Raw genomic sequence first — 21,413 nt, 5'->3', positions numbered from 1 at the left:
TTTTATTCTACTTTATAGGATTCAGATGACCAACAGCTTGTGATGAGCGGTCCTTATGATCAGAATTAAAAACTGAATTTGGCATTAGTCATCTAATAAACACATTTTTATTTACACTGACTGTGAAAAAAAAAAAAGAGCACCTACATTACAGGGAATAAAATCTTGTTACAAATTAAAAACCAAAAGAGCACAGCTTTAAGATGCCTTCTATATAGCTCACAGAAATACCAACTTCAGAAGTGTTGGCTGAATCTGAGCAGCGCCAACTATGAGTGCCAAAAGCAAAATTGAGTCTCAACTAACCTACCCAGAAGCAGACACCTCTCTGGAAAAAACAGCTGATTTTCACTCACCTGCCTTTTAACTGCTTTTCTTTTTCTTTACAGACTTTAAAATGGTTACAAGCACACAGGGCTGCTAACTTGGCAAATATCCTAGATTTTCTAGTACTGCAGGCCTGTGCTTTCATTTTGGCTCAGTTACAATTAGAACAGGCAAGTGTGAAACAGAACATGTGATAAACTTCTATTTTTAAATGGAGGGGATTTTTTGGCTGGTATACTTTCCTGTTAGATAGTCAGCAGCAGGAAACACAGCCATCCTGACTGTCCCCCTTGCCTCCTCCAGCTTCTCTGTCTTTCCTCAACCTTGGCTTGGTGTTTGCTTTACATCTCACCTCACTGTCCAAAGGGAAGCAGTAATTGAAGCATCTTTAGTAAGAAATGCAGGTGATGTCTAGCTGGAACAGAAAAATAAATTCAAGAAACCAGCATTTGAGTTTCTGGCTATCCTGTCTCCCCCCTACCTGAAACTGGGTTGCCTCACCTGTAGTAAAATTGAAGCTGTGGTCAAAAGCTGCATCTCACGGCCATCTTCAAAGACAGCTGAATTAAACTGGACTTCAAATGACACTGGATGACAGTGAATATGTCCAAATGAACCATTTTTGTGCCAAGTGGACTGTGAGGATGAACATCCCCTTGCCCTGTAATGTCTACATTCAGTTCTTCATGCCTGAAGGTTCTTCACACACTGTGTTTTTACCAAGCACAGCAGCAACAGCTGCCACTGTCACCACACACCATTAGAGGTGGATCAAACTTGAGTTTGAGTCAGTGTCACCTCCTTCCATCAAAATATTAACTATCTTTATGAGAACATGAAAAAAAACACAAAACACCCAGAAAAGAAAGGTTTTCTTTCTGGAAGCAGTAACATTCCCCCAGTCTATAGAGGCAGGAGGGAAGCCCAGGAAAGCTTTAATTTCTCTGGGAACTACCCCAGCAGGCATTCCCTCAGAACAAGGCAGGGGGCAAATCCAGGGCTGTTGATGCAGCTATTATTAAGGGCAGGGAAGGAAACAGAACATGTAAATACACATTCATCTGGATGAAACAAACATACAGTCCATTTCCTCAACTCCTTCCCCCATCCCCCTACACAAGCCTGCTACTTTAGAAAATTTAGAACACAAACACACTCAAACACACACATCTAGGAGAGTTTTCACCACAGAATTTTGCAATCAATACAGCTCATGTTGTTTCCTCCTCCTCAGTCAATCAAAATATTAAGGCTCACAGAGACCAGAAGATAAAGTCCAAGCATTTATTTTTTGTAATAATCATTAAATATTTTTATCACCAAAAAAATAAAAGCTCCACAACTCATTAATCTCTTTTTTTACTGACAGGTTATTCAGCTCTGTGTTTTTGATAGACCAGAACAAAAACTTTTTCTTGCTTTGGTGTTTAAATGAACCATACTCCCAAAATTAGTAGAGAGACACTGCCCATTAAACATGCCTAAAAATCTCTTTGAAATCAGTAGCGTAAGGTTAAATTGAGCAATGCAGGGAGTGTCAAGGTGAAATCATTAAAAAAATGCAAGACATTTTTAAAAGTTACAAAGCAGCACTTTAGCACTGAAAAATAAATAATTTGAATATTCTTACTTAAATTTATATTATATATAGTTGGGTTATTTTAAAGAAACATAACCCTTCAATAATTAACTTTTTTCATGCAACATTGTTTATTTCAACAAGTCATGCAATATAAACAATATTTTACTTCAGCTGGCTGTTGCAACATAGCTTGGTGGAGGAGTTTGATTTCTAACTTAAGAGAAAGGAAGGGTGAGAGAAGAAAATCTTGAAACAAAACATGCATTATGTGCATAATATAACCATCCAAGCCAATTAAACTGTTCCTGCTTAACACAGGATGAATGTACAGTGGTTTGGGTGGGTCTTTTTTAAAGAGTGCATTGAAATCACTGGAGCGTGAGAGGTGCTCCACGCACATAACACCAACTTCAGTTGAAGCTGAGCATTAGGATAAAGAACTGAAGGCAAATCAGTGTATTTCCATCTTCATGTTTCATTATCAAGTTATGCTAAAAATTTCTTGCACAGCCCCACCAAGTCAATTCCTGATGAGCTGCAGTCAAACTAACTTCCTGCAACATGTTATCTTTTTATTCCAGCAAAACCATCAGGACAGTCAGATCAACTTACTCATTTCAAGTATATTCATCTGTTTAAACATAGGGGTTCATAAATCACACACTTCTGTCAAGTTTGAAATAGGAGTACAGGAAAATCATAAAATCTAAACCACCTCTGAGAACTTCGTACTGATTTCAAGCATACAGGAAAACTACTTACAAAATTGTGCAGGCTAAATTACAGTACATTCTTTACTTTGCAAACATGCTTTTAAAAACATGAAATATGCTGTATATGAAATTCAATCCAGGTACTTGCACATACAGACAGGTTAAAAAACAAACAAACCAACCAAACCAGAAAACTTTTGGTCAACAAAAGTTTGTTTGCCTGCAATCATGATAGGAAGCAAGTGATATCCCAAAATGAATACCAAATGCTACATGTTTTGTTAATCCCATGCTTTTAAAAACCAAGCCTTTAATAACTAAAATTTGAAATTTTTAATTATACTATGCCTTCTAAAGTGGCTGGGGTGGGAAGCACCACTTTAAAAAACAAACACTTCCTTTGGATTCAGAGAAAGGAAACAATTCTTATTTAAAAACAACTATATAGCAATTCTATAAAGTGCCTCTTTGAGGAAATACATCAACAGATGTTTTCCTTGTGCAAAATAGACATTTTTCAGCTCAAATCTTTGAAACACATATGCTACCCAGAGTTTGTGTTCACGCATTACCTTCAATATCAGTAATTCAATAAAACTTCCAATCTATACCAAAACTACTTTTCTTTATTCAAAATGTGTACCACTCCTAATTTAGCTTTCAGGGCTTGAGCTAAAAACATGTCATCAGAAAACTCTGGGTTTCTCATTTCTTAATTCTTCCTCTAAGTCCTTTTCCCGTTGTGCGTGTTTACTTTTGACTCTAGAAGTCCATTACTGAAGGCTATATGAAATACATTCTCTCCTAGGGAACAGCAAAGCCACATTGCATACCACTGGAATAAGACACTGTTTAAAATCTTTAAAAGCAGCATTTAGGATCAAACTAAAGCTTGATAGAGAGATCTGTCTGCACTTTGAAATGCAAAACCTCTTCAAACTACTATTATTGGAGAGTGGATACTTGAAGTGTTCTGAAACTCAAAAAAAAAGGTACCTAAAAGTTAAGAGAAGGAAGCTGAAGCAGCCCAAGCTACTGCAAGTTTCCATTTTAGGCTCAGGTCCACCTGCAGCCAAGCACAGACATGGCAAGAACAGAAACTGCACAGACAGGAGAAAGAGCCCAGGAGCCTGAGCCCAGTGCAACAGAGCCAGGGCACTCCAGCCCTCGGCCCCTCACAGGTAAGGCTCCGTCTGCAGCAGCAAGGAAAGGTGAAAAGTGTGACCATCCTTCTCAGTCTCACCCTAAGCTGGTTACTAACTTGTGTCACTGAATTACTAATACTGCATTTAAGCTCTTCCATGCCTCAATTCGCTGCAGGCTCCAGCTGGAGTGCTGAAAAGGGGCAGAAGTGAGAGTCCTGGTATTTCTTTGCAAACCACAAGGCTGCAGATCAAAGTTTTCAATGAACAAGATAAAACAACCACCCCAGAACAGCAGCAGTCCTCTCCCTCCTGGCCTACCACTAGTTTGGCAGTCCATCATCTCTTCTGTGTGTAAGAGGAGTTTTCACATGTCTGAGCAGGAGAGGAGAAAACCAGGTACAAGGTTATGAGAATAAGTATGAAATACATATAAACGAAGGTAACAGATTTAAGTGGCTTAAATAAAATGCAGATACATTCAAGAAAACCAACAGATATTTGTCCATTTTAGAGAAGAACCACCAAGAGTTTATTTGATCTGAACTGTCTCTTGCAGAAAAGGTATTCTGAATGTACCAGTGCACAGCTGGTCTGACCAGCCAGGAAGTTCATGCTGCAAAGGAGTCCTTCTTGGATAAAAGGTGTAATCAGGTTCATAGTTCAAGAGACAGCTCAGTGATGCCATGTAGATATCTGCAAACCTAGAGAGACGTCTCAGGAAGTAAGTTGGATTCTCATCAGTTCTGAATATGCTTCCAAAGTGTGAATTGAAGAAGTTCCTGTTCATCTCCCTGTCCCCCAGAAAGAGAAAACAAAGACAGAGAAGTGAACAGACCTGCACACATCTCTTCACCAGCTGGTATCCATAACCTAAAGCAAGCAGATCCAAAAACCTGTTCTATGCATTATTCTCTTGCCATTGTTTTTCAAAACACTAAAATGTGCCACAGAAGTTTTTCACCTCTTGCACATATACAACCCAGTTCTAGAAATCACAGTTGTGAAGAGCTTCACACATCCCCCACTAGAGGTAAGTTGCTTCTGACATCAGAAACAAGACATCTCAATCCTTCTTTTCTAGGAATTGTGAAAGAAGATTTTTGCCTTTATCTAAATATTAATGGCATCCAATGTTCCAAAGATAAAAGACTTCTTAAGAAAAGGCAAAGATTTGGTTAATGCACACATAAAGCTTAAACACATCTTGGAATTAAATTCTGGGCATTAGTCACTGCCAAGTATCATTCCCATTTTATTTATTCCCACATTTCTGGAGAAGGCTGCTGGTTGTACAGCTGGCCTTGAAAACTGTGCACTTCACACCACCTGCATTTAGGGATTTCTCCTTCATGATAATAGATTACTAGGACTTCTAGCCTTATTGCCTAACTTCGTGATAAATGCCTGCTAAATCCAAGCTGGAGCAGAGCTCAGTATTCTAAGATGTATTACAAACAATCTGCAGAAATCACGTAAAAAACCTGGTGAAGTGACCTAAGCCTTGACAAAGAAATACAGGTTTTATTTGTGCAGAAACTGTGGAATCAACAGTGACAGCTGAACACAGGGACAGAAGAATCAAAGTGAGAGGGAAAGGGATTTGATGGGATGTTACCTTTTCACACAGAAAAGTTACATCTGTTCTAAAGACAGGAAAAAAGGGTGCATATCTACAAAGGGGGAGAAAAGAGGGGAGAGGGGGAGAAAAGAGGGTGTCAGAGGGGAGAAAAGCTGCACAAGAGACAGGTAGAATATTGCTTCAAAAATGTTTTACAATATCTCTAAGTAGCATGGAATATAAACCAGGGATGGAAAGAAATTTCAAAGAAATTGGAAGATATGGCATAGAACCCTTGGCTACCAAAGCATACTGCAAATTCTTCATTTCCTGTGTCTTACCTCATTTCCTTTCTTTCCTTCTTCCATTCTTCTAAAATCATTTGGGAGTCAGGATCACGGTGAACCTGAAATGTAAAGCATGGATAACCTGTAACTAAGGATAGCTCTGCAAATAAACCTTTCTATTAATAAACCCCTTATCACCTAACAGGACATGAGCAATAATTCAGAGATCCGTATACAGAACTCATCCACGTGAATTTTAAAGAACCAAAATCAGGAATTGATCTAGGCCGACCAGTGGAGAAAGAGGACAAGATGTTGAGAAAACTCCTATTAACTAACCACGCAAATAATTGCAGTCTACAGTCCAACTCTTCAGCGAGAGTGAAAGCACTTGCAAACATCAATGTCCAGCATTTAGAAACTTGGCTGGATTCCTCTGGCTCTCCAGAGCTGATTACACACACACACAGCACAAACCTGCATGTGTTCCAATAATCCTGTCAAGGTTTGCAGCCAGGTCATGGTTTGAATGTACTTCTCTGTGTTCATGATTTTAATCTCCGATCGTAACTCTGGAATAATCGCACCAGTGCGCCAGCCGTGCTTCAGGGTCAAGTCCTATTTACCAGGAATTACAAAATACAGATATTAGTCTTAAGAAGAACTACTTAAAAGAAAAAAGAATCTGACTATTGTTTATCCCAAAGCAGCACTAATTTAATTGGTTTTTATGTACAAACAGAAGTATGAAAGAGTGGGACTTAACTGTGCCAATGGACAACAGAATTTAATTTCAGATTAAGCATCAAATCGTACATTTTTGAAGGGAGAGAGATGAAGAACACACAAGCACTTGGAAATAAACACTAATTCAGCAGGAAATGCCTCTGTAGATGAGAGCTCTGCTGCTGCCAGCAGTACCTGGAGGAACTGTGTGCTGGGTTTGTGCTGGTTACCCACACACCCAGCTGACAGCAGGCTACAACCAGGAGCCCCAGCTATTCAAGCTGCTCCTGACAGGTACAACACAAGGCAGCTGCCACTTGTGCTCTCCTCTCCACTGTGCCAGGGTGGAACAGAGCTGCATCCTCCTCTTGGCCCTCTGTCTTCTGAAGCACCCAATCTTACTGTTCTTTTTAAAAGCAGACTGAGGGAAAAATGTTAACATATGCTGCTGTTGAAACATGTTACAAAATTTTGGAGTGGAAAAGTCACATCCAGGCATTCAAAAGGAATGAATTACAAAAGAGCCAAGTGGTGCTCATTTACCCTAAATTAACAATTAACAGAGCATTTGTTCATAAGGTAGCAAAAAAAAAACAAAAAACAAGCCTGGAGAGTGGGGATACAAATCAGAGCAAGATCTAGGGAAGAACATTCACAACTAGTGACAGGAAGATTGAGTCCTGCATTCAAAACACAAGTTCATTCAGCTGTCATCCAAGTCAGGCATATCCCGTACATTTGGATATCTGTGTTTACTCTCTAGTACATCTGACATAATCAGTATCTGGATCAGGAATACAACCTCACACATTCCTGACCACAGTTAGTAAACAACTTAAATGTTACAAGTCAGGTGGAAAATATGGTTGGCATTTTACAGCACCAAGATTACTTGCTGGGAAAAAAAAAAGACAATATGGCTTAACAACCAAATCTTGTTGTATTTTAAAATATCAAATGAAAGTGTGCTACACTGAATAACTGCAGAGGAAGAGAGCAAAACTAACAGAAAGCCTCATCTTTTCTCTGATTTTGGGAAAGCAAACTACTTACTGCCAAGTCACTGTATATGTGGTCACCAAAGTAGAGAACCTTAGAGCCCCTCCAGCCAGTAAGCTTCAAAAATTCATACAAGTTACCCTGCAGAAAAAATGGCACGGACATTGTAGCAGCATGTGACTTGCACCTTAGCAGACATGAAAAAGGAACTTGGTACACCACTAAAAATATTGCATAGTACAAATCTTGTCCTCAGTTCATACACTATGAATCCCGAATTTTATAGGTGATTTCAGTGATGGTAGCACTTCAAGAGACAATGACATACAATACCAACAACGAATTTGTACAACTTCAGACATGAAAATAACCCTCTTAAAGAATGCATCTGCATTTTAGAAACCTTTGTATCCAAAGAAGCTTAGGATTCTAGGAAATAGGTATGAAATTTCAACATAAAGAGTCTGTTGAAAGCATACCTGTTTGTAAATCTGGCCTTTCTGCAGCTTGTGAATCTTGTCCCAGAGCAAGACTCCCCTTTCATTCACCTTCCGAAATGGTCTAGAATAGACAATGCAATTGTTATGCTGCTGCAGGAGTCCTGACACTTCTTAGGAAATTAAAGTATTAGCATGAAAAACATTCATCTCTCAAAAGGAAAAAAAATCTCTAGCATCTGAATTTTTTAAGAGACAAAGCAAAAGTCCAAAACTTCCACTTTAACCAGTGAAAAGCAATGTAAATTTCCAGTATACTTATGACATTTATAAACAAATTTTGAGAACAACTGCTGAGAAGTAAAGCAGGGAATTCAGGCAGAAGGGAAGAAACAGCATGAGTTTTCTGCCACAAAGGAGGAGAGAACACAAAAAAACCGATGTGTAAAACTCTTCCCAATCCCTCAGTTTGCACACCTGAACAACTGAAAATGAGAGAGCACAGGACTGGGGCCAAGACATACAGCAAAAATCTTTTTAAAATTAAATGCAAAAAGTAAAGGGCAAATAATCCCGTCTCCCTCTACTTCACTTTCAAATCATAAGCACACATAAAGGAATAGGTCTTTTTCAAGGGCATACACATTAGAGATGTGTTTACTTAATCACAACTAGTCCAAATATTCCAGTCTGTCAGCCAGCCAGATGTCTTTTAAATATCATGTGTGAAGGAAAAAAAAAAAAAAACCAAACCCAGAAGCAATGGAAGACATTTCCAGATAAGGGTCTGATTTGAAAGGCATCAAGACTTCTCAGGCTTATAAGGAAAGAAGCACACTTCAAGAACATGCAAATAAGAAGTTAAAAATGGCTTCTGTGGCTCTAAGTCACTCCAGTACACCTGTGACAGCTCTTAGAACTCTCTTAGGCAAAAAAGGGTAAATATTTAGACTTCAGCATTGGGTGTTGCTGTATTTTGTAATGACTTTACCCAGGATTTCATCAAATATGATTTCATTTCACATTGCAGCCAAAATAAAATATTTCCTAACACACTCTATAGCCTTATATGGAAGAGCTGCTTGAATCATTCTTTACTGACCAAACACCCACCTTCGCTTATCATTGAAAAAGTTTGGTTTTTCAGCCTGGACAATGACCACATCAAAGAGATCCCTCCAGTCCTTGCCAACGATGAACTTCATGCCTTTGTCCCTAAAAAGGACAGAGGAATATTAACAATTAACTGTAACAAAGTGCAGCTGCCTGTGCAATAGAATGAATTATACTAGAGAACCTCATCTTCCCCATCCTTTACAAATGCATAGTTAAACAGCAAACGACTGCTCACGTACACAAAGCTGCTGGGACTGTTTGTGATGAGAAACATCTTCTTGCCATGATCAGCCAGCTTTGCTAACACTGCACGAGTTTGTTCAGCATAGCAGATGTATTTCTCTGTGAGGATTGGGGAAAACACAGCATTAATTGAGAACACTCTTGTGAAAAACTTTGTATGCATTCAACCAAGAGCTCAGAACACAAGGTTATACTTAAACACACCTTTGACAAGTGGGAATAAGTCTTTCAAATTTTAAAAATTTAGAATTTGTAATCTTTAAACATGGAAGCCAGAAAAATCATATACTATCATTAAAAAAAAAAACTTTGATAGATTATACCATCAGTACTTACCAATATCTGCTTCAATTGCTCTGTACATTATTCCTTTGATATGAACATCCCTGATTGAATCCTGTGAGGAAAGCAATGAGCAGTAAAGAACTTCACCTTTTGAAGTGTTCAACAAATAGCAATAGTAATTTGTTTTTAAAACAACTCATTTCTCAACACTTCCAATTTTACAGAAATGCCATGTAATGTTCAATATAATTATATATATGTATGTGTGTATATACATACATATGATGTCACCACTAGACAAAGGCTAAGCTTCTCTTCTGAGAAATTAACTTCTTAATTTTGGGAAGTACAAAACTATATAGCAGAGGGGCTCTTTTACATAACTGTGAAAGGTTGCTCAGGAGGGTGAAGTGAAAGCCCTCTGCAGAAGCAGAGTCATCACAGATTTCCAGTGACCTTTGGAGCAGAACACATTCCTTTCCCCTTACAAAAAAAAAAAGTTGTACATCTGACAGATTTTAGATTACAATCACTCAGAAATGCCCTGATTATTTACATAAGGAATTTATGAACAGATGAAAGAAGTTAAATGTTAGAACAAAGTATTTATAAGGCACTCTGGAGGTATTTAACAGCTCTCCTGAGCCAGCTCTGCACCAGACAGCTTTGTTCAGAACAGTGGTAGTGCCATTTTGCTGCTTACTCAGGGTATGGCCTCAAAAAATACCACTATAGGGTTTCCAAAAGGCTTGCAATGCTGAATAGATCAGAAATTTCTCTACGTACTTCAGAGAAACCACAAGAACTGCCTTTCTCTGGTTACATAACCATGACATAGGATTATCTCCTCTGCAGGACACATGCTGAGGAATCAAGAGGGTCAAATTACTCTAGACTAGGACTAGAGCTTATCTGGAAGAGGAAGAGAGGTAAACAGGGAAAAGAAATAGTTCAAAAGTATGAGATGGCAAATAATTATACACTAGCCAAAATGAAAGCTCCAAACTGGAATTCCCTATAGCCTCTTGTATTTCCTATAACTTAGTAAATCCCTGATAGTGAGAAAAAAGTTATGTTCAACAACAATCAAAAGAACTTTTATCACTTTACAAGATCTTCTTCACTTTCCCCTATTCACCCCTCAAACCCACAAAAAGATCAAAAGTCCTAGAATGTCAGCTTTCAAACCAATTTCAGTCTATTCTCTTCCAAACTCTACCTTAATTTTACTTACATTTTTATGGTTGTATACCCATAATTACTCCATACAAAAGCTAAAGTGAGGTATTTCACTGAGGTTAGCACAACAGGTGAAAGCTTCCTGAAGTGCTCACAGAGAAGACACACAAATATACAAGTTTATCCAAATCTTCAAAGTTTGACATCTACCTTGACATCTTTGTACAGATGAACAGGTTCATAGTCTATGTTGTTTTTCAGAAAATACTCATTCACACAAGAAAGGAGTGTCATTTCTGGCAAGGAAAATATATCCATGAATTGCTTCATTGTATTTCCTTGCGAGCTCTACAGTGATGAGAGCAAAAGGAAAGAAAAAACAAAGTCAGGCATTTCCCAGATTAGAACACTTCCATTTGTTCAGTATAAACACTTCAGCTTAGTTGCAGATATTCAGCTTTTGCCATCCCTCTTCGCATGGCTAAAGATTGTTTTTCAACTACGATCTTCAATAAAGTTATCTCCAACAAAAGTGTTGTGATTAATTCTTCAAATAAATCCAAATCATTACTCTTTAGAGTGATATTTTAATTCATAAAAACAAGACAGTGCTCAGCTAAAAGACAAGAGAAGGCCTTCACTAGAAGTCTGCACTTCAGCAAATGCATCCCACTGGGAATGCCAGAGTGAAATTCACAACTGCTGCAGAGACTAGATTCAGGAATTCTAAATTCAGCTCCTTAAAATAAGAACAAGTACAACAACAATAAAATGTTCCACATCACAAAGGGCTTTTTGTGTCAACATGAAATTAACATAATTTAAAAGGGGTGGACGTTACAAGGGGTGAAATAAACTTGGCTTTTTAGCAAAAAGTTAGCTTCGCCCTTCATTTGGGAAAGAGGAAGCAACCCACCAGAGGAAAAAAATTAACTTTATTGGCAAAGTTTAGGATTTAACATAGAAATTTCATCTTTTATCACTCATCTTTTGTCAAATCATCTTATTTTGACTCTGTCAGGTTGCATGCAGGAGCTGCCTCCATACATTTACTTGCTGCTATACCAGCTAAGCCATCAGACCACCAGGAAAAAGTAAAGTACATGAACCAGATATGGTTCATTTGCCAGCCTTTATCAGAATCTGTGCACAACACTGAGCAAGTTACTTGATTTTCTGTGTTCCACCACTCTGCCTGTATGATTTGGTAAGGGAACACTCAGAGAATAAACTACAGCAAGCAGGAGAGAGAAAAGTCATTTGTCAATTTAAATGACAAACTTCACATGTAGCACTAAACTAAAGTTAATCATATATTGAGAAAATATAACTGCTACTTATATAATGAGAACAAAATTTAAACACCACCACCCTCATGCCAAAAAACCCTCACCCAATTTAAAGACCCATTTGTGGTTTTACCTTTCCATAAAAGTCACTCATTTGTTCTAATGGGACATGGGAACCATCATACATTGCAATGACTTCTTCATCTGGGACAACACTGAGGCCTCTGGAAAAAAACACTAGCTTTAGTTCAAAAGTCAGATTAAAATTTTCAAGTAATCACCAGACCCTGACAGATTAACACTTAGATCTGGATCTTATTAAACCCTAATAATATCACAGGAACATTTTTGTTTTTAAGTTAAAACAGCACCTTTCCTTACCAAACAAGTAACATTTTAACAGGCTCATGCACACAAAACACATTCCAATTTTAAGTCCTTTCTACTTTCTTATGGGAAAAGAGCTTATTATTGTCCATTAAGGCTATGCCTCAAGGGGATTTTTAAGAAGTGGTTAGAACTTCCAGTTTCTTAACACAAAGTAATTCCTCACGCTGCCTTTTATTTTATACAGCACTGATGATATGATAGTGCTTAAATCAGACTATTCTGCAGCATGACCTTGAAGATTTAAGGAAGTGAAAAATATACACAACCTTCAACTAAATAAGAATTTCTTTTTAAATGTATGAACAGTTTAGTTTCCCAAAATTTAAAACTACTTGAAGGATGGTTGACAATTAAAACGTTCAAATAAAACAACAAATGGGGAAGAAGGGGATAGCATTTCCCCAGAGTTTATCAACTATTAAGAGAGTACAGGCTTTAGTTTGGTTTTGAATGTTTACAGCATCAAACATCTTGCACTAAAGCATCTTAAAGACTGCAGGCATTCAAGCATCCTTACCAGAGGCCACAGAAGTGTTGATATTTTACTCAGGATTAATAAAAACCACTAATGCAAACCAGATCAGCTGGTCTCCTTTTTCCAAACCTACTTAATGATGTTTTGCAGCCTTGTAAAACAGATCATTATTTCTGTGCCTCCCTTTCTTGGTCTGACCAAGAAGAGCTGCCAGCATTAAAATAAAAATAAATTAGTTCACAAGCCTAGTGCTTTCAGTGCTTAGAGTCCACACCAGCTTTGCAGTGGAAAGGCATGATACATGAACTTCTCAGGGTTTTTGCGGTGGCAGAATCCTACATTAACCAGCTCTTTTACTGCAGTTCTGTCTCCACATACCAACTGGGACACAACTCTGAGCTGCTGCTGATGGAACTACAGCATTCAAGTCAGGCAGATAATACTTGGGGTTTGTACCATATGGTGTTCAGCATCACCCCCTCTACAGCAGCAAGCACAAAGAAATGCAACCAAAATATAAACCAGATACCAGAATTGAGGAGGTACCTTCTGGTCTGCAGACAGCTATGCCAAGTGCTATTTGAATACTGCTAGAGAAAACACTTGTGCATCAGCAGCTCCTTAAGCACAAATCAACAGAGGACAATGTGAAAGCCCCAGTGGAGAGATGACTGCCTAGGCAAATCTGTAGATTACTTTTACCACAAGTCTCACAGTCCTGACACAGTTCAGAGTGCAGCTGTATAACCACAGATCATCCTGACATCGGCTCTCATGGCCCTCAGCCTCTCTTTTCCTCCCCTCATCCCTGTACAGGTGTTTGAGGAAACAGCATGAAGGTTTGATGCAAACCATCATTTCCAGGTCATATCCCCGTCTGGACTCAGATTTGGGTGTTCTGTCCTCGTGGTGGGTAGGGGAACACAACTAATAGCACAACAGAATAAACCTGGGTAAAAGTCTTTTTGTCCAATGACTTTAAGAAGGGTGGCCTGGCTTCTTGTCTAATTTAAAGTCTGGTACCAAGTGTGGTGCAAGTTTGATTTGGTTGATGTGTCCAAACTTAAAAGCTCTATGTAAACACAACAGGACCTCTCAAGTGTCTCCACGACCACACCAAAGTCATGCTACCAGGTACCCTGTGACAATTATTTACATAGAAAGAAACAGCAGAGAAGTCATCAGGGTATTTTTAGATGTCTTTCAGCACAATTTAACAGCCGGAAACAAAGTGAGTCAGCACTATGTGACCAACCAGCTTGCCAATTCTGCCAGGGCTGATCTGGGGAATCAGCTGGGCTGGAGCAGGCAGTGGATGTGTACACATCTGTGTGTACACACAGAGATGCAAAGAAAACCCCTTCCAGCAAGGCCACAACGCTCATTCATGGCTGTGGTCATCAGGGCACGGGTGCTGGTAAGAATCCAAGCTGTACACTAATAAATGGGATTAAAAGAAACAAAAAGTAAAAGCACCTATTGTTATTATAAAGAAAAAAATAACTTTACCCACCTGTAAACTGTTCCCAGCTGAATATAATGAAAAGCATCGATCTTCATTAATAATGCCTTGCAAAGAAAAAAGAAAATAATTTTTATCACTTCAACTATTTGACATGAAATTACAAAAGTCAAAGCAATTTTATCTATAACCTTTCTGCCTCCAGAACTCTTGAGCACTCTCCTTGCAACTTCCTCCACAGCTTCCAAAATATTTTTATCAATGACTTTTAACTAGTTTTATCCTGTTGCACCCTAAGTTGTCTTTCCCCACCCATCATAAGGACAAAATGTCCAAAACAGGTTCTACTTAAGGGCCATTTAAAAAAATATTATTATGCTTACTGATGATGTTAATAATAATAAATAATAACAATAGTAATAATAAAGAATCAAGATTGTTATTAAAGAGAAAAACATTAAACAAAATCCTTACACATCAATGCAGAGTGAAAAGCTGAAAGGCTTATAAGTTCTCTTTATTTTCTTTGGCTATGTTCTCAGCACTACATAACTCATCACAAAGTTATTTATACATACCCGGTGCACATCATAGTGAAGCCCTCTGATGGCAAAATTGGGATCATAATCATATTTTCTTATTTCTGCAGGATACTAAGAAAAGAGAGCAATGATTTGATTTTAAAACCATAATCAAAACAATAAAAATTTATTCTGCAGAATTTTAAAAGTCTAAGTTTTCTATGCTTCTCATTTGCTGTAATCATTTAAGAGAATTTTTCCTAGGCTGGTGAGATTTGCAGGAACATATACCTGCAAGACAAGTCAAACATTTTTCCAAAAATCCAAGGTCATTGTTTTAAATCTAAGGTCATCCTGGTATCTTAAGTTGGACATCCAGGTAGTCTGTAGTGATTACCTTTAAACATTAGCCTCTTGTTCAAAAAGTTAATTTAATATATTATTAATACATTCTTCATACATTGAAAAAATGAACTGAATGTCTGTCATGTATTCTTCCTCAGGTCCTTTATATATAGTGTATGTAGTCTAACATTTTTCAGTGCAAGCCCATTATCAGACAACCGTAATTTTGTCCTGCTTTAAACACAGATTGCCACAAAAAGAAATGTCAGGTGCATGCCTTGGGCTAAGGGCTTTGTTCACTTGTTTTTAAAGGGTGAAATACTTCAGTAGTTTCAACAAGGCCTGAGAAAACTATAATTTCTTTGATTAAAACACTGAAAGGCAATCCTTCATTCTCCTCCCCCAGGTTACAGCAGCCTTAGAACCTGACAATGTTTTTCACCCTCTCTACAACAGTTTCTATAGATATATGGATAATTTGCAAGCCTTCAGGGGGAAAACTGCATTAGGCAGCTTCAACAGAGCCTCTAGCTACTTTATAAGAAATAAACTGTCGTTTCCCCCCAGAGCTCTTATCTTGCTGAAGAGGACTTGCTCTGCAGCTGCTGTGGATTGCATTTGTACTGAGTACAGGCATCTACAGTTAAAGGAAACAGTCCTGGGATCCCTAGACTAGCACTTCCAGAAAATGTGAGGCAGGCTACTGATCTGAATGAAGAGCAGCATCAAAAGCCTATAGACAGCTTGGAAGAGGCACAGGTTTGGTCAGGGAACATGGAGCAGAGACACAAGGGAAATCATCAGGGAACGATACAGAATTGATCGACTAAAAACTCCCATGCACTGCACGTGCACCAGAGCAACCACACCAAGCATGTACAATGAAATTTATTTCTGACTTTACCAAATTTCTGCATGCTTGACTTGTGACTTTAATTTAGTCTACTAGAAAGTTGTCTTTTCAGATACATGCCAGTACATATGAGCTTACCCTGGCATATAAATCAAAGCTTCCTTGCAAACCAAACAAAGAAATGATAGAAATGGCACTGTTTGCTTACCCACTTTTGGTAGGGACAAATGTAACTGGACTGGAACAGCAGTCCTACTAAAAAGGCACAAGGCCTGTGCATCAGGAAAGAAATGAACCCAAGAACAAGAGCTAACATAGAACACCTGCTGCCACCTCTGTGATTAGCATTGAATTGATGTTGATTCTCTTGGACAATTCCTTGCTTCCTACACTGCATTTTGCAATTTTTGATGTATTACCTCCCACTGCCATGAGCAAAATTGGCCATCTTTTGGGTTGACTGTAAGAGTCATAATGGACACTGTCTAGAGGGTCTTTTTCTAATGTTACAGACAAAAAAATATATTAACATTATAAGCAGATAAATTCCAAAAGAATATAATTTCAATAAGCTGTCTCAAAAAGAAATTATTACCTTTGTTCAGTAAAACTCAGGAGATTTTAACCAAGACAAACTGGAAAGCTATTGCTACCCAAATCCATTCAAATAGTAAAAGCAGAACACCATTCGTATTTTTGTCTACAAGAATTAATCTTGACTGCTACAGTAACATGGGTTTTTCCCATGAACCATGTAGCTTTAATAAAGTATATTTACACATCCCACAGAAACTGCTATCATGACATGCCAAAATTGCAGGGGGATAAAGCTGTGTATGCTTGTAGCACCCATGAAGTTTTGTTTGCTCTTCCAAGGATATTTATAGGTGTTTATAAATAGCTCCTAACCTTTAGATTCAAATATGAAAGTAGACTAACACCATGCATTCAGATTTAGGTTGTATAAAAATACACAAGCAGCTTTATTAACATACTCCATGGACTTTGTCTTTTCCTTTCCTGCAAGTCCTACAGTTTAATTAATTTTGCTTCTTTTAGTCCACGGATTTTTTTCAGTCTTTATCCCAGGAATACCTTCATTTTCCCCAGCCACCCATCTCCTTCTCTACTTCCTGACACATGGGAGCTTTTCCCAAACTAGACAAGAAGCAGCTCCAAACTGCCTGGATGTCAAGTGGTCACCAATGCAAGAACACTGCTTGGAGAGGCAGGAGGGCAGTGCTCTGACCTGAACACTTCCCTGTATCCAGGCTCTGACCACTGCACACGCTGCCCCTTCAGCCAAGGCAGCCAAAATGCCAGGTACACACAGAGTCCTCAGTGCAATCAAAGCCCTGCTGTGAAGTCCAGCTGAAAATATTTCGTAGGGAAATTAATCACTGCTCTCACAGCAAGGGATGAAACACAGGGGATGAAATGGTAGCTTTTAAGCTTCTTATTTATTAATGTGACTCCAATAAATGACAATGAGGAACAAATAACAAACTGCACGCCCACATTAAAAGATAAGACAAATATAACTGTATTCCTTAACAGACTGTTCTCTGCTCAGAACCACAGCAGAGAATAAAACAGGGCTTCTGTTGTGAATATCTAGCTGTTGTACAAAATGTGCTATAAGGGAGCTGAGCTAGGACTGAGGCATGAAAAGATGATTCATGCCTCTCAGTCAAAAATCATTTATTATACCCTTTATTCATAAGTGTATTGTTATTCCATTAATTTTACTTACCCGGTGCTCATTAATAAGAAGATCTCGAGCAGCATTGAATATGAGCGTGTGTAGATGTTTAGAATAAAAGACCAAGGTGTAGTCATAATCAAACCCATAAATTTCAATGTCTGACAGGCTCATTTCATTGTTTGAAAAAATAGCATCAGGGTTCAGCATGTTACTCATAATTGAAGGAACCAACTCTGTGAACAGGGGAGAAGAAAAAAGGTTATACCAGCCTTACACCTTTATTTAAATAAAGACACAGAAATCCATTAGCAATTGCTAAATATGGGTAAACAATGATGGAAACTATCAAACTAATTCACAATAAACAACTAGTTGTTAACAATATGATGCTATTGAACATGCTGTGCCCCTAACTTGTCTTGGTGATCCATAGGTTTTATTCCAAGTAAGCTTTTCTCTGCAGTCCAAGTTGGAAGAGAAGATGCATTTTGGCATCTTGCTTATCAGAGAACACCAGACATAATTTTTTGCTAACTCCATTAACACATTTATTATTGTTTTTGAACGTGAATTTGGAGTTGAAGAGTATTATATTATCATTACTACTAGTCTAGGAGCCTTGTCTTCTGCTCCCATTACTTGGTCCAGCTCCTGCCTCTGAAGCAGAACTGACATTGTTCTGATTTGATATGGCTTTAATTTTTGCTTCACCATTTCAAGGTTATCATATTAATCAATTTCAGCTCACATGAATAAACTATATGTGACTGTGTACATAACAACTGTAACATACATATTGTTATGCTTATTAACCTCCTAGAGAATCAGAAAACCAAACATATTCTGCTTATTTTCTACACAAACACACAGTGGGTGCAAACACTTCTATTTTAAGGGTATGTTTCTGTTGATATTTGATTGAAAAACTATACTGACTGAGAAATAAACTGTGATATAATAAATAACTTTAGGACCAACACCAATGTCAGTACTAAACACTGAGAGTGTTTATATTTCTTGTTTACAAAACTTGAAAGAGCAACATTAGGAGGTTAAACGCTACTCTCCTGGCAGCAGAAAACATGAGCGTGTTTTCCTTCCTTCCTTTCCATATACTGTCTTTATGCTCCAGAATTCCCTGCCAGTGGAAAAACATGGGGAACATTCATCTCAAATGAATGTGCTTGAAAAGGCGAGTTTAAAGGGAATATGCTTTGTTTGGTTATTTTCCATATAGATTTAAAAGGAATTGACCAAGCTTCTCTCAAAACCTTCAGCTCTGAGGACAGACCCATACACGCTCCACCACTGAGAACATCCCAACAAGGCAGGTAGGTGTGGGGACTTCAGATGCAGACACCCAAGTCTTTTAATTTTTAAGAGGGGGGGGGAAAAAGGCAAATTCACTGGGTTAGTTTAATTCCAAACGTCAAATAAAGCCCAGCAATCAAATCAAATACAATTTGACATGCTATGATTAAGGCACATATTCCTACTAAATTCTTACTCCTCTATAGAGAGGGCCATGGAGTATTCAATTAACTTGAAGTCATTAGCACAGTTTTTAATCAACTTCCAAAATCACATTAGAACATCCATCTCTGTATCAGAAAGGATTTTTTCTAATGTCAATTGTGCAGCTTGGTGAGTCAACACTTGTTTTAAAAATAAAGATATTTATGTAGCTATATATAGATAAAAAGATACTTCAGCTGCAAACTTGCTTGACTGGTGGCTGTCTGAAAACAGACAGTATGAACAGTTGGCAGCTATCATTCTGGCCAGCAGACAGCATCACAAGTGCAATAAACCTTGGGTCAAAAACCAGGAGAGCCTTCTAGCCTTGTCACCTCGACATCATAACTAACTGAAACATCGTACACTTGAAGCCATTGGGTGACTTAGTTGTAATATAATAGCCTGAAATATTCTAGAAGCAGTTGCCTCATCTTTTGCCAGCTCACACCCATTGACCAACTTATTTTCTCACAACATTACCCTACCTCAGCTCCTAAGTATTATTTGGGTGTGGTTTAGAACAAGAGAAAGTTAATTCCAAAAACAGGAAAAGAAAAAATAGATTCAAAATGCAACGTATTTCCCTTCTTCCTATCCCTTATCTCACTCTCCAAAGCCCACAGACCTCTCTTGAGATCGCTAACAGCTTTTAATTTCACTTCTGAAATGCTGACGCTATTCTGCATTCACAAATGCTTTGCTTGCACCCAGCGCTGTGAAGTCCCAGCTCACATTCAAGACTCCTAAGTGCAAGAAAAGACAATAATTTCTTTCTTTATAAGCAAAACATGCAAGCTACGGCATTATCCATTGGACCATGCCACCATGGCATTATAGAACACTCTGCCTCTTTTTCTTTCAGCTCGCAGAAAAGACCACATTTTCAAGCAAGTATTATCTTGGTTATTCTCTTCCCATCGGAGCAAGGGCAGAAACGAGCATTTTGCTTGCTTTTTCCCTAGCGCTTCTGCCTGGCTAGGCTGAACACCAGGGCTTCCCAGGGTCATGTATGTACTGCGAGCATTTTATAATGCCTCACACGGCGTTATGATGGAACCGTAAGCAAAATTAAAAGAGTCATCCAAAACTTTCCAGCATTTTAACTTTTTGGAAAAGCAGTCTATTTTAGAATAGATACGTTGTGTATATATATAACAGCCATCAACGAGATGACCAACTTCTCGATTTTCTTTCTACATTTGCTTTTCTACACTCAACACACCTCCAAAACCTGCCAATTTGCCCGGCCCAAAGCCGCTCCGAGAGCCGCGGCCCCGCACGGGCGATGGCGTGAGGGGCTCAGCGCTCCCTCCGAGGGGAGGACGAAGGGACTGCCGCCCCCACAGCCCGTGTCCCCGCTGCCGGCCCCCAGGACCCACCGGCTGAGGCTCTCCCCGCTCTGCCGCTCCGGCCCTGGGCACACCACGGCAGCCGGAGCCGCTCCTCGGCCCCCGGACCCTTCCCGCTCCCGCACAGGCTTCGCCCTTGCTCCGCTCCCAGCCGCCACCACGGCTCCGCTCCGGCCCGCTGAGGGGGCGCCGCTCACCCTTGGTGACCCTCTTGGCCTCCTTGTAGCGCGACCACAGGTAGCTCTTCATGTCGGGCGACGGCTGCTGCTGCTGCTGCTGCTGCGGGGCCACGGTGCACAGGGGAGCGGCGCCCGCGGCGGGCAGGACGCGGCCCCGCCGCCCACCCGCGCCCGCCCTGCCCGCCGCCAGCAGCGCCCGCGCCGCTACCGCTGCCATGCTCCACGCTCAGCCCCGCCGAGCCGCTCCGCCGCCGGCTGAAGTCACTTCCTTGGGCCCCGCCCCGGGCCGGGAGGCGGGCCCGGGCCCGCAGGTAGCGGCAGGAGGCCGGGCTTGGCCGGGCCCCGGAGCGGAGCGCCGGCGGTGCGGCCCCGCGGGCTCGGCCGTGTGGCCGGGCCGTGCGCGTCCCATCTGCCGTCCTGAGGAGGGAAAGCAGCGTTCTCCCATCCACCGGCACGGGCAGTGTTTAATGTGCGCTGCTGAGCCAGGTCACGGGGAGCTGCAAACCCCGACCTCACGGCTCTGCTGCTCCTCAGGGCTCTGCTGTGCTCGGAGCTGCCTGGGATTCTTTCGCCGCAAATACCGCATCAACAGCAGGTGTTTACTTTTCCGAAGTACTATATACACCTGCTTACATCTGTAGCAAAACAAGCTCAAAACACAAGCTGCAAGTAAAATACACAGACACAGTTCTGTTGCTGTTTTAAGGCCCTCGTGTCCCTGTGAAGCACT

General features: G+C 39.8%; 2 protein-coding genes across 2 annotated transcripts in view; one reads left to right on the top strand and one right to left on the bottom strand.

The window, feature by feature from the left end:
• The window catches only part of STAB2 (stabilin 2), an 82,080-nt gene extending 81,983 nt beyond the window's left edge, over positions 1 to 97 (top strand). The window contains 1 exon segment of the mRNA XM_066549796.1: positions 19 to 97. Within this exon segment, the coding sequence (XP_066405893.1) occupies positions 19 to 69 (51 nt within the window). The 3' untranslated portion in view covers positions 70 to 97.
• A 1,500-nt stretch (positions 98 to 1,597) lies between these two features.
• NT5DC3 (5'-nucleotidase domain containing 3) lies at positions 1,598 to 20,838 on the bottom strand. The gene is made up of 14 exons (XM_066550211.1): positions 20,702 to 20,838; positions 17,686 to 17,870; positions 14,792 to 14,866; positions 14,265 to 14,320; positions 12,020 to 12,110; positions 10,808 to 10,945; positions 9,470 to 9,530; positions 9,130 to 9,232; positions 8,888 to 8,989; positions 7,817 to 7,898; positions 7,392 to 7,478; positions 6,090 to 6,230; positions 5,667 to 5,731; positions 1,598 to 4,558 (listed from the first exon to the last, which is right to left on the bottom strand). Exons 1-14 carry the CDS (start codon positions 20,751 to 20,753, stop codon positions 4,297 to 4,299), a joined length of 1,500 nt encoding a protein of 499 aa, XP_066406308.1. The 5' UTR covers positions 20,754 to 20,838; the 3' UTR covers positions 1,598 to 4,296.
• Between the last annotated feature and the right edge of the window lie 575 nt (positions 20,839 to 21,413).

The sequence above is a fragment of the Molothrus aeneus genome, chromosome 5 (assembly GCF_037042795.1).
Source record: "Molothrus aeneus isolate 106 chromosome 5, BPBGC_Maene_1.0, whole genome shotgun sequence".
Lineage (NCBI taxonomy): Eukaryota > Metazoa > Chordata > Aves > Passeriformes > Icteridae > Molothrus > Molothrus aeneus.
The sequence above is the reverse complement of the archived record's forward strand: the minus strand, read 5'-3'. Positions and strand labels throughout refer to the sequence as shown.

Coding starts and splice junctions, on each gene's coding strand:
- NT5DC3 (XM_066550211.1), bottom strand. CDS start 20,753: ATGAAGAGCTACCTGTGGTCGCGCTACAAGGAGGCCAAGAGGGTCACC. Junction 14,867..17,685: donor TTCTTATTAATGAGCACCGG/GTAAGTAAAATT, acceptor CTCTTTTCTTAG/TATCCTGCAGAAATAAGAAA. Junction 5,732..6,089: donor GATTATTGGAACACATGCAG/GTTTGTGCTGTG, acceptor TTTACATTTCAG/GTTCACCGTGATCCTGACTC.